At 43.0% G+C, this 16,473-nt stretch overlaps 1 protein-coding gene across 12 annotated transcripts in view; it reads left to right on the top strand.

The window, feature by feature from the left end:
- The window catches only part of UBE2V1 (ubiquitin conjugating enzyme E2 V1), a 34,983-nt gene extending 19,036 nt beyond the window's left edge, over nt 1–15,947 (top strand). For 5 of the 12 annotated variants that reach the window (XM_016937117.3, XM_063802394.1, NM_001205077.2 and 2 more), the window contains 3 exons: nt 176–324; nt 12,822–12,947; nt 14,161–15,947. In XM_016937117.3, the coding sequence (XP_016792606.1) occupies nt 176–324; nt 12,822–12,947; nt 14,161–14,307 (422 nt within the window). In that variant the 3' untranslated portion in view covers nt 14,308–15,947. Of the gene's footprint in view, nt 1–175; nt 514–725; nt 1,582–12,821; nt 12,948–14,160 lie in introns of those variants that run through there. The other 7 variants (XM_024351996.3, XM_063802398.1, XM_063802395.1 and 4 more) reach the window with 5 other exon arrangements.
- The last annotated feature ends 526 nt before the right edge of the window (nt 15,948–16,473 follow it).

Here is a 16,473-nt window from a genome sequence, read left to right as displayed (position 1 = left end):
GTGCTGGTTGATACTGATAGCTTTATAAGTAGCAAGTTTGAGGTGTGATAACTTTCCGTGATTTTTTTGCATGTTAGCATCTTGATTCCCAGGGAGAGATAATGAGCAGCTAGCTCTAGGCTTACAAGTTCCCCTGGAGTTGCTGGTATCTTGAATTTCTTTCCATTTATTTTAGGAGTAAAAGTCCCTCGCAATTTCCGACTGTTGGAAGAACTCGAAGAAGGCCAGAAAGGAGTAGGAGATGGCACAGTTAGCTGGGGTCTAGAAGATGACGAAGACATGACACTTACAAGATGGACAGGGATGATAATTGGGCCTCCAAGAGTAAGCGTCGAGCTACGGCTATAAATGTCAATGTCTTAAATTCACTGTGCCTCCTTTTAAAAAATATTAGCCTTATCACGGAAAAAAAGCTCACCAATGGTATATTTTCTGAAATGTGGCTATTCTTTTTTGACCAGTTTCAGTTTATATATTTGAACCTCCTCTGATGCTGTTTAACCCCTCTAAATGGTAAGCAAAAACCTGTTTAGACTCATAGTGTGAATTTATATGACAATGTAGACAGTGAGGTGTGAAGTCATTGCACCGTCAGATGTCGTTCAGAACAATCTCTGGGCTAACCAAATAACTAGGCCCTAGGTATAGCCAGCATTCCTGAAGCCAGTCTCCAAATTAACTCTGGAAAGCCTTCCCAGTTGTGGTTTTTCTTCACTGTCTCCCAGGTCTGCCGTGCACCTGTATCCTAGTTCCTTGGGCCATTCAGCAAAGGTCCCTGGCCAGCCTGTCAGCTCCTGGTCTATTCCAGGCACTACTAGACCCAGAGGCCTTTGCAAAGAAGACGAAGACAATGAGGATGGGGAAAAGTGGCCTCTTTCAGACCTTCCTGATTTGTCAGAGTTCCCAGTCTTCATAATGCCAGCCAACCGTTTTTTGAGGACACATAGTAAACCCTCAAGAAATGTCTCTTAACTCTCACAAGACCCTATTGTTAGGTGCAATTGCATTCCATTTCACAGATGAGGAGACAGACTCAGAGGAGTCAGGTCTCTTGCCCAAAGCCACATAGCTGGTAACCCCCAAACCAGATCTGACTCCAGAGCCTGTGCTCTTAACCACTGTGCTGTGGTGTCTCCCTTTTGTTTACATTTTGAGTTTTCATCTGTTACCATTATAGAAGACACTAATCAAGTAGTAACTTGATGTAGGAGTCAAGAAATTGGTTTCCATACTGTGACACACACTTCAGACAAGCAGTAAGGGCCTCTGCCTGAATGTAGCAAGACCTGTCCTGTGTCTGCTTGTGTTTAAGGATGATGACGACATTCATTCTTTTGATTGTGTGCAGGACTCTGCACTAGCACTGTGAGAGCAGAAAGACATGTAGGGCGTGGCCCGGGCTGGAACAGGGACAAGTGACATGTTCGTTAAGTGTTAGGACACTAATGCTCACTTCAGATGGTCATCAACACTCATGGTGAATGATTGGCTTTGCCATTTAATGTTGCTTCTTAAGTCATTTTGTGACCCTATAGTTTTGTGGAGTTTTAAAAATATATACATTTGATCTGTTTTTACTCATTTCTTTATCCTTTTTTTCCTATGAAAACCAGAATTTTCTGCATCTGCTAAATACCGGGGAAAACCCAATCTAGAAATCCTGTTTCTCCATGGAGATAATTTTCTTTGCTGTCTCTGAAGGTCCATCATACGCTGACGTCTTCTTCACTGCATGTCTTCTCTTCCTAAGAATGATTTCGGTTTCTTGAGGATGAGAACTGTGCTTCCCTCCTTACTTCCCAGAATACCTAGAAATGACTCAGAATGGGGTACTCAGTAGATTTGTTAATCAACTTACTGATTTACAGGTTCTAAAATACTGAGAATTGAACCAATGTACAACATTGCGATACACTAAATACCACTGAATTGTACACTTTCAAAAAAACACACAAAACAATGAATCAGTAAGTTCTGCTGAAAATATTCTGTCTGCCTAAAACAGCTTGGGCTACCCTGAATTTCAGTTTATCTCTTTCCAAAAGAGGCTTTGGAAGTTGTAATGCGTAGCTACGGTATGCCAGGAGTCCTCCATGTATTTGTTTTTAGTAACAGCTTTATTGGGATAGAATTCACCCTTTTAAATGTACAGTTCGGTGGTCTTACATTCAGAGTTGTGCATCCGTCACTAATTTCAGAACGTTTTCATCACCTCAAAAAGGAACCCCATACCCATCGGTAGGCACCCCCCATTCTCCCTCCCACATCCCCCATTTCCCATCTTTGACAATCATCAGTCTACTTTCTAGCTCAATGAATTTGCCTTTTCTGAACATCTATTATAAATGGAATTCTACAGTATGTGGCCTTTTGTGACTGGCTTCCTTTACTCAGCATAATTTTTTCAAGGTTCAAGCATATCGTAGCATCTATCAATACTTTTATTCTTCTTATGGCTGAATAATATTCCATTGTACAGATATGCCATATTTTGTTTTTCCATTTGTTGATGAACATTTGGGTTGTTTCTACCTTTTGGCTATTATAAATAATGCTGCTAGGAACATTTATATACAGGTTTGTATGTGGACATATATTTTCTTTTTATTTTTTTACCTACACCTGCTGGAATAGATGGACATAGTTGTTTTTGGCTACCTAATTTTTCCTCCTTTGAAGATGGACATATATTATATATAATATATAATGCATTATATATTATATATAATATATAATGCATTATATATTATATATAATATATAATGCATTATATATTATATATAATATATAATGCATTATATATTATATATAATATATAATGCATTATATATTATATATAATATATAATGCATTATATATTATATAATGCATATGTTATATATATTATATATACTGTATATTTATATAACATATGATATGTAATATATATTACATATAATTATAAGATATATAATTATAATATATAATATATTTTTATTTAAATAAAAGCAAATCCTCCAAGCCTATATATATTATATATATAACATACATAATATATTTTATATATATATATATATATATATATTTTTTTTTTTTTTTTTTTTCTGAGTTGGAGTCTCGCTCTGTCTCCCAGGCTGGAGTGCAGTGGCGCAATCTTGGCTCACTGCAACCTCCACCTCCCAGATTCAAGCAATTCTCTGCCTCAGCCTCCCGAGTAGCTGGGATTACAGGTACCCGCCACCACGCCCAGCTAATTTTGTATTTTTAGTAGAGACGGGGTTTCACCATCTTAGCCAGGCTGGTCTTGAACTCCTGACCTCATGATCTACCCACCTCGGCCTCCCAAAGTGCTGGAATTACAGGTGTGAGCCATCGCGCCCTGCCGGAGATACATTTTTGAATTCCCCTGGGTGTATACCTAGGAGTGGAATTGCTGGATCATATGGTAACTGTGTTTAACATTTGGAGGAAGTGCCAAACTGTTTCCCAAAGTGGCTGCACCATTTTACATTCCGACTAGCAATGCCCGAAAGTTCCCATTTCTCCACATTCTCACCAACACTTGTTATTGTCTTTTCACCCTTGTAGTTTTTATTATCCTGGTTCCCCAAGGTTAGAAACTAAGTCATAAAAGGAGCTATCTGTGTGTAGATGCTTCCTGTGACCAATCTTTCATGATTAGCACATGAGCTATTTGCTGTGTAACTCGAATATCCACATAATTATTAAAGCATCTGAATAGAGCACTTGAGTAACTCATCTCCTTATTAGGTTTTTGTTATTGTTTTACTCAAAAGAACATTTTCCATCAAAATTTCAAAGGTTTATACCATATGATCCAGGAATTCTTCTAGGAATTTACTTTCCAATTTCTCTTGAATGTATTGCCCAAAGGCAGTATACAAAATTATTTCATGCAGCACTGTCAGTAGTAGCAAAATATTGGAAACAACATCATTGTCTTTGAGTATACCATATTATGTCCTGTTTAGCTGTTGAACAATGAGACAGATTTATGTGTGCTGAAATGGAATGATCTCCATGATATTGTGAAAAAGTAAATTATAAAACAGGAGACAGAGTATGCTGCCAGTTGGAGTGGGGGGCCTTGGGTGCAGAGGAAGAGCTCATGCATACACTGCTTCTGTGTGCTTAGAATACCTCTGGAGGAATGGGAAAGAAGCTGCTGACAGTGGTTGTCTTCTTCAGAAGGGAGCTGGCTGGCTAGGGCTGGAGTGGAAAGGAAACTTACTTTTTACCATATACCCTTCTGTACTCTTTGAATGTTTTAGTCATATGTGTGTGCTGTTTAAATAGTGCCCCCACCTTTTTTGTTTGTTTGTTTATTTAAAGAAAAGCAAATCCTCCAAACCTAAAAACAAAGCTTCTGAGCCAACTGCTCCTTGCACAATTCTGGCAAATGTCTAGCTGTCCACAGCATTAGACATGGAATATTTCTACTTTGACCACAGAAGTACTAACAATAGTCAAGTTATATAGAGCAGAGTTTCTCAGACTCGGCATATAGGGCTGGTTCTTTTCTTTGTCATGAGAGTGCTAGGTATGTGCATTGTAGGCTGTTTAGCAGCATCCCTGGCCTCTACTCACTAGATGCCAGCAGTACCCCCTGTCTCCATTGCAACAACCATAAATGTGTCTAGGCAATGCTTGATCCTCCCTTCCCCTTCCCAGCAGAGGGGCAAAAATGGCCCTCATCGAGAAGCACTGTTGTGCCTCTGGGGTTCTCCAAAATAGTGTTTTTTCTGTTTTTTTGAGATGGAGTCTTATTCTGTTGCCCAGGGTGGAGTGCAGTGGCGTGATTTCAGCTCATGGCAGTCTCTGTCTCCCGGGTTCAAGCGATTCTCCTGCCTCAGCCTCCCTAGTCGCTGGGATTATAGGCACACACCACCACACCTGGCTAATTTTTATATTTTTAGTAGAGACAGGTTTTTGCCATGTTGGCCAGGCTGGTCTCAGACTCCTGACCTCAGGTGACCCGCCCACCTTGGTCTCTCAAAGTGCTGGGATTACAGGCATGAGCCACCACACCCGGCCAAGTGTTTTATGTGTGGATTAGAGCCTGGATGTGTGTTTATACCCTGGAGTACTGGTACCCATGCTTCAGAGGAACTGAACATAATTACAGGGGTGTAGGAAGTAAAAGAAAAGTGATCCTTTCTCTGATTCATTATGCTCACCATCGAATGAAACTTAAGTTGGTGTGTGGTGTGGTTCTACCCACTTTTGCTGTGGGTATGCAAACGTAAATATATATATCTTTTTAAGAAAAATGGGATCTTCCTATGCATAATGTTTTACAACTTAATTTTTTTTCACCTAATAGATGGTGGACATCTTTCTATATCAGTGCATATTGACTGATCTCTTTTTTAAAAGCTTTGAGGCGGGGCGTGGTAACTCACGCCTGTAATTCCAGCACTTTGGGAGGCCGAGGCGGGCAGATCACCTGAGGTCAGGAGTTCAAGACCAGCCTGGCCAATATGGTGAAACCCGGTCTCTACTAAAAAAGTATAAAAATTAGCTGGGCGCGGTGGCAGATGCCTGACTCAGGAGGCTGAGGCAGGAGAATCACTTGAACCTGGGAGGTAGAGGTTGCAGTAAGCCGAGATCGCGCCACTGCTTGCAACAAGAGCGAGACTCCATCTCAAAAAAAAAAAAAAAAAAAAAAGCCTTAAGTTATATGACTGATTAATGAATATGAATATATTCTTGTAAAAATTTTTAATGACAAAAGCCCAGGTGTGGTGATTCACGCCTGTAATCCCAGCGCTTTGGGAGGCCGAGGCAGGTGAATCACTTGAGGTCAGGAGTCGAGACCAGCCTGGCCAACATGTTGAAACCCTATCTCTACTAAAAATACAAAAATTAGCTGGGCGTAGTGATGCGCGCCTGTAGTCCCAGCTACTCAAGAGGCTGAGGGGGGAGAATCGCTTGAACCCAGGCGGCAGAGGTTTCAGTGGGCCAAGATCATACCACTGGACTCCAACCTGGGTGACAGAGTGAGACTCTTGTCTCAAAAAAAAATTTTTTTTTCCAACAATACAGAGTATATAGAATAAGAAGTTAACTTAGTCCCACTTTAACTCTGTGTCAGTCAGGAAAAGAGAAATCATACCAGCTAATTTTTTTCCCAGCTTTATTGAGATGTAATTGATAAATAAAAGCTGTATATATCCAAGGTATACAGTGTGATGATTTGATATACATTGTGTAATGATTACCACAACCAAATTAATCAACGCATCCATCACCACGTGTAGCTACCTTGTGTGTCTGTGGTAAGGACACTTAAGATCTACTCTTTTACCAAATTTCAAGTAAACAATCCAGTATTATTAACTGTAGTCACCATGCTTTACATTAGATTCCCAGAACTTACTCATAACTGAAAGTTTGTGCCCTTTGACCAGTATCTCCCCTTACACCCTGGTCCCTGTCAACCACTGTTCTGTTCTCTGCTTCTGTGAGTTCTACTTTTAGATTCCACGTATAATTGAGATCATACACTTTTTGTCTTTCTGTGTCTGGCTGATTTCACTTAGCATAATGTCCTTTAGGCTCATCCTTGTTGTCATGACTAGCAAGATTTCTTTTTTTTTTTCTTTTTTTTTTTTTTTTGAGACAGAGTCTCGCACTGTCGCCCAGGCTGGAGTGCAGTGGCGCCATCTCGGCTCACTGCAGCCCCCGCCTCCCAGGTTCAAGCAATTCTCCGACTGGCAGGATTTCTTATTTATGGCTGAATAATATTTCATTGTGTGATATATGCCATATTTTCTCTAGGACATTTAAGTTGTTTCCATATATTGGCTATTGTGAATAACTGTGCAATGAGTGTGGAAGTGCAGATGATCTCTTTGAGATACTGATTTAATTTCCTTTGGATCGATACCCAATACTAGGCAACAGAGATAATTTAATATAGGAAGTTGATCAAATAGATGTTGGACTAAAAAATCAAAGAAGGCACAATATGAGAACACAGAGATACTGCTGCAGAAACAGTAACCACCCTCTGGGTTTGGGAGGCCAGCAGAGGAAGCTTGGGCTGTCAGAACCTGGCACTTGGGGAAAAGGTGCCCCCTCTGCTGCTGCTGGCACCTGCGGGGCAGGGGCAAGCCTGGTTGGGGGAGTGCAAAAGACACTGAAGCCCAGAACCAGCTCTTGCTGCCGAGGTGAGGGGCTCATACTGGGGTGATACCTAAAGGAACAGCAAGCAAATGTGAAGGGGCAAATGCCTCCTACTTTTTATTTTCTATTAGGATCATGTGGTTAATTTGACCATTCAGTCCTTAAGAATATTTGAGTGCCACCCAAATATTCTACAACCTAACTAGAGAAGTGAAAACTTACTATTGCCTAGAGATGGGCCCCGTGCTCACTCAGAAAGATGCCATGAATGGTGGGAAGAGGGAGAGTCTCTGTACAAAGGATAATTGTGTCTCGTCGCTGTGCAGAGAGGTGCCTGCTGCTGCTGGCTAGGAAACTCCAAGCCCACTTCTCTCCACTCTGCTTTGGATGCTGGGGCTGGGACTCTGCACACTACACTTTTCCTTTGTCAGCTGGCTTCCTCTGAAGGTTCCACCAGTCAGGGACACAAGAGAGAGCCTGAAAGGCATGGGGAAGGGAAAAGGGATTTGCTGTATCCAGTTTGCCTGTTTGTTCTGTCTGTACCACCCTGGTAACAGCCCTTCATCCTGGCATCAGCAGTGTGTTTCAGCCTCCAGCTTTCTGGGGACATTCACAAAACCAGCCTCATCACATCCCGCCAAGCCCCCTCCTTGGAGGTTCTAGCAGCAGCCAGGCAGCACCCCTTCCTCAGAGTTCTGAGTTCAACTCTTCAGACCTCTTCCTTAGCCTCCAACCCTGGTAAACTCAACCCTGGTAAACTCCAGCTTATCCCCCACTCCCTTAAGAGTTTCCATCCTGCTTCATTTCAGTTATTACATCTGTGTTAGCTTAGATTCCCTTTGAATTTTCAGTCCACTGACGCCTGTTTAAGCAATGTCTTATATTAAATTCTGTTATAAAACCTAGTGTGGAGTCTTTTTTCCTGACTTATCCCTAACTGCCATGTCCCCACTCTTCTCCCCAACAGTTACTGTGATCTGCATTCTAACATAGCATGTACCCACATTGTACATTAAACGTAATTTGTATATAACTATGTAAGATTGGAACTGAATAGCAGGTGACTGGTTGACCTAATGTTTCCTTTTTGTATGTTTAGATTTTGTAATTTTCCTTGCATATTTTTGTAATTAATACCTTTTTCCTTTTCTCATACCTCATACTTTTTTTTTTTTTTTTTTTTTTTTTTGAGATAGGGTCTCATTCTGTCACCCAGGCTGAAGTGCAGTGACACAATCACAGCTCACTGTAGCCTTGACCTCCTGGGATCAAGTAATCCTCCTGCCTCAGCCTCCCAAGTAGCCAAGACCACAGGCGCACCACCACACCTGGCTAATTTTTTTTACTTTTTGTAGAGACAGGGTCTCACTTTGTTGCCCAGGCTGGTCTTGAACTCCTGGGCTCACGCAGTCCTCCTGTCTTGGCCTCCCAAAGTGCTGAGATTACAGGCGTGGGCCACCATGCCTAGCCTAGCTCATACATTTTTAAAACAAATTTTATTTTCTAATACTTACAGGCTTATAGAAAAGTTGCAAAGGTAGTACTTCCTGTGCTACCTTTTCCCTGTTGCTAGCATCTTATGTTATTATGGTACATTTGTCACAACCAATAAACCAACGTTGATACATTATTATTAGCTAAAGTCCATACTTTATTCAGGTGTTCTTAGTTTTTACTTATATCTGGTTTTTGTTCCAGAATCCCATCCAAGATAACCACGTTACACTTAGTCATCATATCTCTGGCTCCTCGTGGCAATGACATTTCTCAGGTTTTTCTTGTTTTTGATGTCCTTGGCTGTTTTGAGGAGTACTGGTCAGGTATTTTGTAGACTGCCTCTCTATTGGAATTTGTCTTTTTTTTTTTTTTTTTAATGATTAGACTGGAGTTATCTCATATGTATGCATTTGGCCCAGGAAAAATTTATAATCTCCAGGCTCTGGGCCTGTAGTGCCTAATGGACAAAGTAGCCTGTGTGCACACAAATATACCCAGAATCGGAAGAAAGTGTATGTCTGCTTTTATAGGCTATACATATCCTACAATGTATCATCTGTACCTGGTGCCATGTTTTGCCAGTCTTTCGTATGTGTGTGTGTGCCCAAGGAGTGTCCCTCGGCCTTTGAGAAGGCTACGAAGTCTCCGGGTTATATGAATGTGCCATGTTCATATAGTCCCTTGCAAGGAGACATGTAGATTGTAGTTATTTTTGCTATTGCAGACAGTGCTTCACATTTTGTGCACAAGTTTGCGTCTCTCTGAAGGAAATTGCTAGGAAGGGGCCTGCTGGTCTGAGCATGCCCATTTCACATGTTGATGAGCACTGCCAAACGGCTCCACAAAGCATGAGCCATATCAACAAAGTGGAAAGTGTTTGTTTCATGATCAAATAATGAATCTTAAGAGCAGTATTTCTCACAGACACAGAATGTTCCAGCAATTCTCCCCTTCAGGCACATTTCCTTTGCTGAAAACTTTTTAGCAGGTCCCTGGAGCACTCATGAACAAAATAAAAAAACCAGAAACCCTGTAACCCTGGTTTCTATTAAAGTCTAGCTTGGGGCTTTTTTTTTTTTTTTTTGACAAAGTGTCGCTCTGTCACCCAGGCTGGAGTGCAGTGGTGCAGTCTCGGCTCACTGCAACTTCCACCTCCCAGGTTTAAGCAGTTCACCTGTCTCAGCCCCCGGTTAGCTGGGACTACAGGCACCTGCCAATATGCCTGGCTAATTTTTGTATTTTTAGTAGAGACAGGGTTTCATCATGTTGGCCAGATGGGTCTCAAACTCCTGACCTCAGGTTATCCACCCACCTCGGCCCCCCCAGATGCCGAGATTACAGGCGTCACCCACCACACCCAGCCTTAGCTTGGGGTTTTTTGTTTTTTGTTTTTGAGATGGAGTCTCGCACTGTCGCCCAGGCTGGAGTGCAGTGGCGCAATCTCGGCTCACTGCAAGCTCCACCTCCCGGGTTCGTGCCATTCTCCTGCCTCAGCCTCACAAGTAGCTGGGACTATAGGCGCCCACCACCACACCCGGCTAATGTTTTGTATTTTTAGTAGAGACAGGGTTTCACCGTGTTAGCCAGGATGGTCTCGATCTACTGACCTTGTGATCCGCCTGTCTTGGCTTCCCGAAGTGCTGGGATTACAGGCGTGAGCCAGCTCACCCGGCCTTCGGTTGGGGCTTTTAAATGACCCTTCAGGTGTGTGTCTGTGATAACTTGACTTGAGGCTTTTTTTTTTACTGTCTTCCAGTGAAATTACCAGATGAATATCAGTGGTGAGAAATTTGATTCCTTAAAATGTAAGGAATTTCATTCTTGAATTGTGTGACAAAACCAGGGAGCATGATTTTTGCTCCATTCAGGATCTATTCAGTCAACACTGAGTATATAGTTGTTGATGGAGACTATGATAGGTTCTGAGGATGGATCTGTTATATTTTCCATAAATCTGTATGTGAGTCATGCCTTTGTTTGCTTCCTACTTGTTCTGTTTACTGGGTTTTTTTTTTCTTTGAGGAAACACCTTAATTGCAATGAGGTGTTTATTTTATAATATAAAAGTGTGAAGAGAAACATTCAACAAACATTTGAGTACCAATTCAGTTGAGGGCCCCTGTCAAGGCCCCCACCCTCCTTTTTCTGTGTTTAGTGAGGGTGTCTGATGCATAACTGAGCCTCAGTTGGGAGGGGCTGAGGGGATCGGGAGCACTTCCAAGGGGAAGCAGCTGGGGTGAGAGCCCCAAGGTGGAGAGAACTTGGCAAGGTTGAAGAAGAATGGTGGGCAGGGGAGGGAGAAGAGTAAAAGAAGAGGCAGTTAGGGCTGCCCGGGTCAGTCTGGGAACTTTGGCTTCCTCTTCAGGTCACTAGGAGCCATCAGAGGGTTAAGCCAGCAGAGACAGCTTCCTGTTTTTAAGACGTTGGTCTGGCTGCTGTGCCGGGAGCAAGAGAGAAAGAGACTTGGGGGAGTTCAGAAGAGGTGACGGGGGTGGAGGAAAGTGGATGGATACGGGGTCTCTTTCAGAGGTAGAACAGTGGGACCTTCTGACCGCTGGCAGGTAGAGGGTAAGGGAGAGGGGAATTGGGTTGCCTGCTAGTTTTTGCTTTAGCTAACTGGGTAGATGCTGATGTCATTCACTGAGGAGGAAGAGGGCAGGTTGAGGGTAGGTAGAAATTCACAGTTTTGGTTTGGTTGTAGTTTGGGATCCCTGTGGACAAGAAAAGTTTCCATGGGTATATTATGAATGCCTTCTGAATCAAGGGTTTAAATCACATCCTCTGATTTATTCTCCCCAAAGACCACTAGATGCCACTGTTTACACGGGAGCAATTATGCAGTACAAGACTCCTTTCCTGAGGAGAGGGCACGGATGCCGGAGAGGGTACTGATGCCAGAGAAGGCACTGATGCCTGACAGGGGAACCCACAGAGAGGGGAGCCCCTGCCTTTGAGGGGGTTACTCTTTACTGGGAGACATCACCCTTCAATGTGGTCTTCAGACACATGTGATAGCAGTGTGACTTCATATGGGATAGAAAGCTAGGGACTAGGTAGTGTTTGAGCTGGGTCTTCAGGGTTGCAAGGCGTTTCAGGTGGGGGCAGGACGCTCCAAGCAGAAGGAATAGCCAGGCAACAGAGCACATCTCCCTGCTTATGGGGTAGATGGTACAGTGAAGAGGTTATTGGCATAAGGGGTTGGACTTTTCAGTGTTTCTCAACAAAGGCACAGTTAGCCTTTTAAAGAAGGACGGTTTTTGGCTGCGGTGCTCATGCGGTGGCTCATGCCTGTAATCCCAGCACTTTGGGAGGCCGAAGAGGGCAGATCAGCTGAGGTCAGGAGTTCGAGACCAGCCTGACCAACATGGAGAAACACTATCTCTACTAAAAATACAAAATTACCCGGCCATGGTGGCACATACCTGTAATCCCAGCTACTTAGAAGACAGGAGAGTCACTTGAACCCGGGAGGCGGAGGTTGCGGTGAGCCGAGATCGCACCATTGCACTCCAGCCTGGGCAACAAGAGCAAAACTCCGTCTCAAAAAAAAAAAAAAAAAAAAGACTGCTTTTCCCTGTGCTGCCTCACCCATTGAATGCCAGTAATCTCTCAGGTCAGACTACCAAAAAAAAAAAAGACTGCAGGGAGGGATGGAACACCCCAGTTGAAATCCCTTACCCAGTGCCTAACCCCGGAGTGATGGAGAAGGGGGAAGCAGCTCTGAGTCTGCACCCCTCCCTCGTCTTGTCTTAATTTTGAGGTTCTCTAAAGCAGTGACCTGTTCTGTGCTTTAATACCACATAGTGTTATTTAACTGATTGGCTGATGATCCTGGTGAGTGGACATTTAACTCGGCTTCCTAGAATAGAGAATGCCTCTTGCCATTCCCCAGAGAAGGACTGCAAAGTAGAGAAATTAACATAAAAACAGGTCCCTCTGATTAGACTTAATACTAAAAACTTCACTGGTACTAGCTTAAATGCTCCATCTTCTTTGTATTCCCCCAAGGCCCGGAAGTCATATAAACTAGTGTAGGAACTAGTATAGAACTGGTGACCTACCACAGAACAAGTAGACTCCATGCTGGAAGCAGATGTACCAGTTCTACAGTCAGGGATAAATGGGGTTTCACAAGCTCTACCTTTTTGAATGCTTTGTTTGTAATTGTGTGACATCTCCGTACTCTTTTTTTCCAGACAATTTATGAAAACCGAATATACAGCCTTAAAATAGAATGTGGACCTAAATACCCAGAAGCACCCCCCTTTGTAAGATTTGTAACAAAAATTAATATGAATGGAGTAAATAGTTCTAATGGAGTGGTAAGTTGTTTTCTCTGCCCCACTTGTTCCTTGGAGTTGACAATTGCTTTGTACTTAACATCAGGAGCTTTTAGACTGGGCCCAATTCCTAGGTTCTTTGGTTATTTGTTGATAAACTGTATCACTGTGCATAGGAGCACAGATTTGGGATGGGGCCTGTTTCCCAATTATATCTGGCGATCACTCATATAGCACTTACCCTGGGCTAGTTCTGTGCTGGTCGCTTTGAAATATGAGCTCTTTCCTCATGCCACCCCGATGAGGTAGAGATGAGGAAACTGAGGCACAGACGTGGAAGATCTTTCCCAGGGCTACACCTTTACCCTCTGGGCCTTATTTGTGAACCACTGGCATGTAATATTTTTTTCCTTTAATGGCCTTGCTTTTTTATTTTTACTACCATAAATGAAAAACCTGTCTCAGTTGTCATAACTGGGCAATAATGGCAACAGTAAATATTACAAAAACAGAGCAATGTTAATAAATCTTGACTCCATGTGTCATTTGCCAAAAGCTTTGAGCCTTTGAGGCCTGCTCTCCTGTTCAAAGAGGAGATCAGCAAGTGTTGAAGGGATGCTACACATGTTAACGTCACGCCAAGCCTTCGTCTTTGAGATACTCAGAAGACTGGAAAATTGAAAAGAGATGAGCTTTGTTACAGTGTGTTTAGTGTTTAATCCTGAATCTGAGTTCCACCTAAAGTCCTGAGCCCAGAGCTCAACCTGTGCTTTGGGGAATTTATTTTGGGAAATGCTGCCTTAACCTGAGAGGTGCTGGCTCTGTGGCAGGCCCTTGTCACTAGAGCAGGTGTCCTGGCCACCCTTTGCCTTGGCTGTCCGTACTGCCCTGCATGCACATCTGTCCCCCTGACCTGGGCGCAGTGAAGAGGACAGGTCCTGAGCCCGGCAGCCGCCAGCCCAGCAGCGGCCATTATTGAAGAGCCAAGTAGGGCTGGGTTGAGTCTCACCCAAGTGTCAGTACCACCGTTTCCTTATCCCAGATAGTAATGGTTCAGGGCACAAAAGGGAAAGGCAGGCCGACTGGAGGGAGGGACTCTAGCAGGTAGGTATTCCACATGTAAGGTATTAGGATTAGCAGCAGGTTTGGCTTAAAAAGTACATCTTACTCCAGTTTGCACCTTAGCTTAACCCCGGCATATAGCTATTTTGTTTGAGAGTCTGAGAGTAATTTGCTTTTGTTTGCCTTGTTGTAGGTGGACCCAAGAGCCATATCAGTGCTAGCAAAATGGCAGAATTCATATAGCATCAAAGTTGTCCTGCAAGAGCTTCGGCGCCTAATGATGTCTAAAGAAAATATGAAACTCCCTCAGCCGCCCGAAGGACAGTGTTACAGCAATTAATCAAAAAGAAAAACCACAGGCCCTTCCCCTTCCCCCCAATTCGATTTAATCAGTCTTCATTTTCCACAGTAGTAAATTTTCTAGATACGTCTTGTAGACCTCAAAGTACTGGAAAGGAAGCTCCCATTCAAAGGAAATTTATCTTAAGATACTGTAAATGATACTAATTTTTTGTCCATTTGAAATATATAAGTTGTGCTATAACAAATCATCCTGTCAAGTGTAACCACTGTCCACGTAGTTGAACTTCTGGGATCAAGAAAGTCTATTTAAATTGATTCCCATCATAACTGGTGGGGCACATCTAACTCAACTGTGAAAAGACACATCACACAATCACCTTGCTGCTGATTACACGGCCTGGGGTCTCTGCCTTCTCCCCTTACCCTCCCGCCTCCCACCCTCCCTGCAACAACAGCCCTCTAGCCTGGGGGGCTTGTTAGAGTAGATGTGAAGGTTTCAGGTCGCAGCCTGTGGGACTACTGCTAGGTGTGTGGGGTGTTTCGCCTGCACCCCTGGTTTCTTTAAGTCTTAAGTGATGCCCCTTCCAAACCATCATCCTGTCCCCACGCTCCTCCACTCCCGCCCTTGGCCGAAGCATAGATTGTAACCCCTCCACTCCCCTCTGAGATTGGCCTTCGGTGAGGAATTCAGGGCTTTCCCCATATCTTCTCTCCCCCATCTTTATCGAGGGGTGCTGCTTTTTCTCCCTCCTCCTCAAGTTCCTTTTTGCACCGTCACCACCCAACACCTTCCATGACACTTCCTTGCTTTGGCCAGAAGCCATCAGGTAAGGTTGGAAAGAGCCTCTGACCTCCCTTGTTTAGTTTTGGAACCGTACTCACTCACTCTCCACCAGCCTGGGAAATGAATATTGGGTCCTCAGCCCTGCCACCCTCTGCTGTCATCAGCTGATGCATTGTTTTTAGCTCAGGTTTTGATAAGGTGAAACGAATAGTCACCAGGGTTACTCAGACCTGCCAGCTCTCGGAGTCCTTGGTGGTTGAACTTGGAGAAAGACCACATGAAGATACTTGTAAGCACACATGATCCCTCTGAATTGTTTTACTTTCCTGTAATTGCTTTTGCTTTTAAAAATTGAAGAAGTTTTAAACAGGGCTTTCATTTGGTCATCCTTGCAATCCATTGGGGTCTAGTTTGGAATCTGACAACTGGAACAAAAAGAACCTTGAATCCGGTGCATGCCTTGGTTTTGGTGCTGCTGCTGCTTCCCAAGATCCTCAGCAGGGATTAAGAAAGAACCCGGTGTGCACAGCAGATCCCCGAAATTGGTGGGCTTGACCTCCTGGCAAATTGCTGCGTCTTTCCACTTGCTGTTCAGGACCACTAAATGCTGAAATGTGGATGCATACCGAAATAAAAGCAATTCATTGTGTACTAAAGGTTTTTTTTTTTTTTTTAATTTAGTATTTGTGTAAAACCACCTTTTGAAGCAGCAACTATCAAGTCTGAAAAGCAACTGATGTTTCCATTAATCTTTTTCTGGGGGGAAAACCTTAGTTCTAAGGATTTAACATCCTGTAAGTGAAGTTTAACATAACAGTATTCCATAAGCAGCCTTTTTATTGTCAGACCATTGCCTGATTTTAATATAATAAAAAGTGTGCGTTAATATTTAACAGGCTGTACTTTTCTTCCTCTTGGCATATTAGGGACAGAATTTAATGTTTTAGATGCTTTGGGATTCAAATTGACATCCTAAAGCAGGGGTCGGCAAACTTTCTAAAAGGGCCTAAATTAGTAAATATATAGACTTTGCAGGCCAAGAGGCAAAATCTAAGGACATTGTGTAAGTACTTATATTCTGAGAGAAAACAGATTTCCCAAATTTTTAATTGGTGAAATTCAAAGTGGAATTCAGTTTATTTATAATGCTACTGGCCCACTAACGTGAGGACTGGAGTTCTTTTAGGAGATAACATGTTGTTTAATTGGGACTCATTAGTGTTCCCTGTCATCAAGCCTCTTGCAAACGTTCATCTGTAAAAATAATTCTTCATGCTAAAAGCCATACAGAATCAGTCAGTGGGCTAGATTTGGCCCATGGATCATAGTTTGCCAACCCCTGTCCTAAAGATGGTAGGTTTTTGTTTTGTTTTGTTTTGAGACAGAGTTTTGCTCTTGTTGCCCAGGCTGGAGTGCAAT

This window comes from Pan troglodytes, chromosome 21, assembly GCF_028858775.2.
Source record: "Pan troglodytes isolate AG18354 chromosome 21, NHGRI_mPanTro3-v2.0_pri, whole genome shotgun sequence".
Taxonomy (NCBI): Eukaryota; Metazoa; Chordata; class Mammalia; order Primates; family Hominidae; genus Pan; species Pan troglodytes.
Note: the sequence above shows the minus strand (reverse complement) of the source record. Positions and strands in the feature narration are given on the sequence as shown.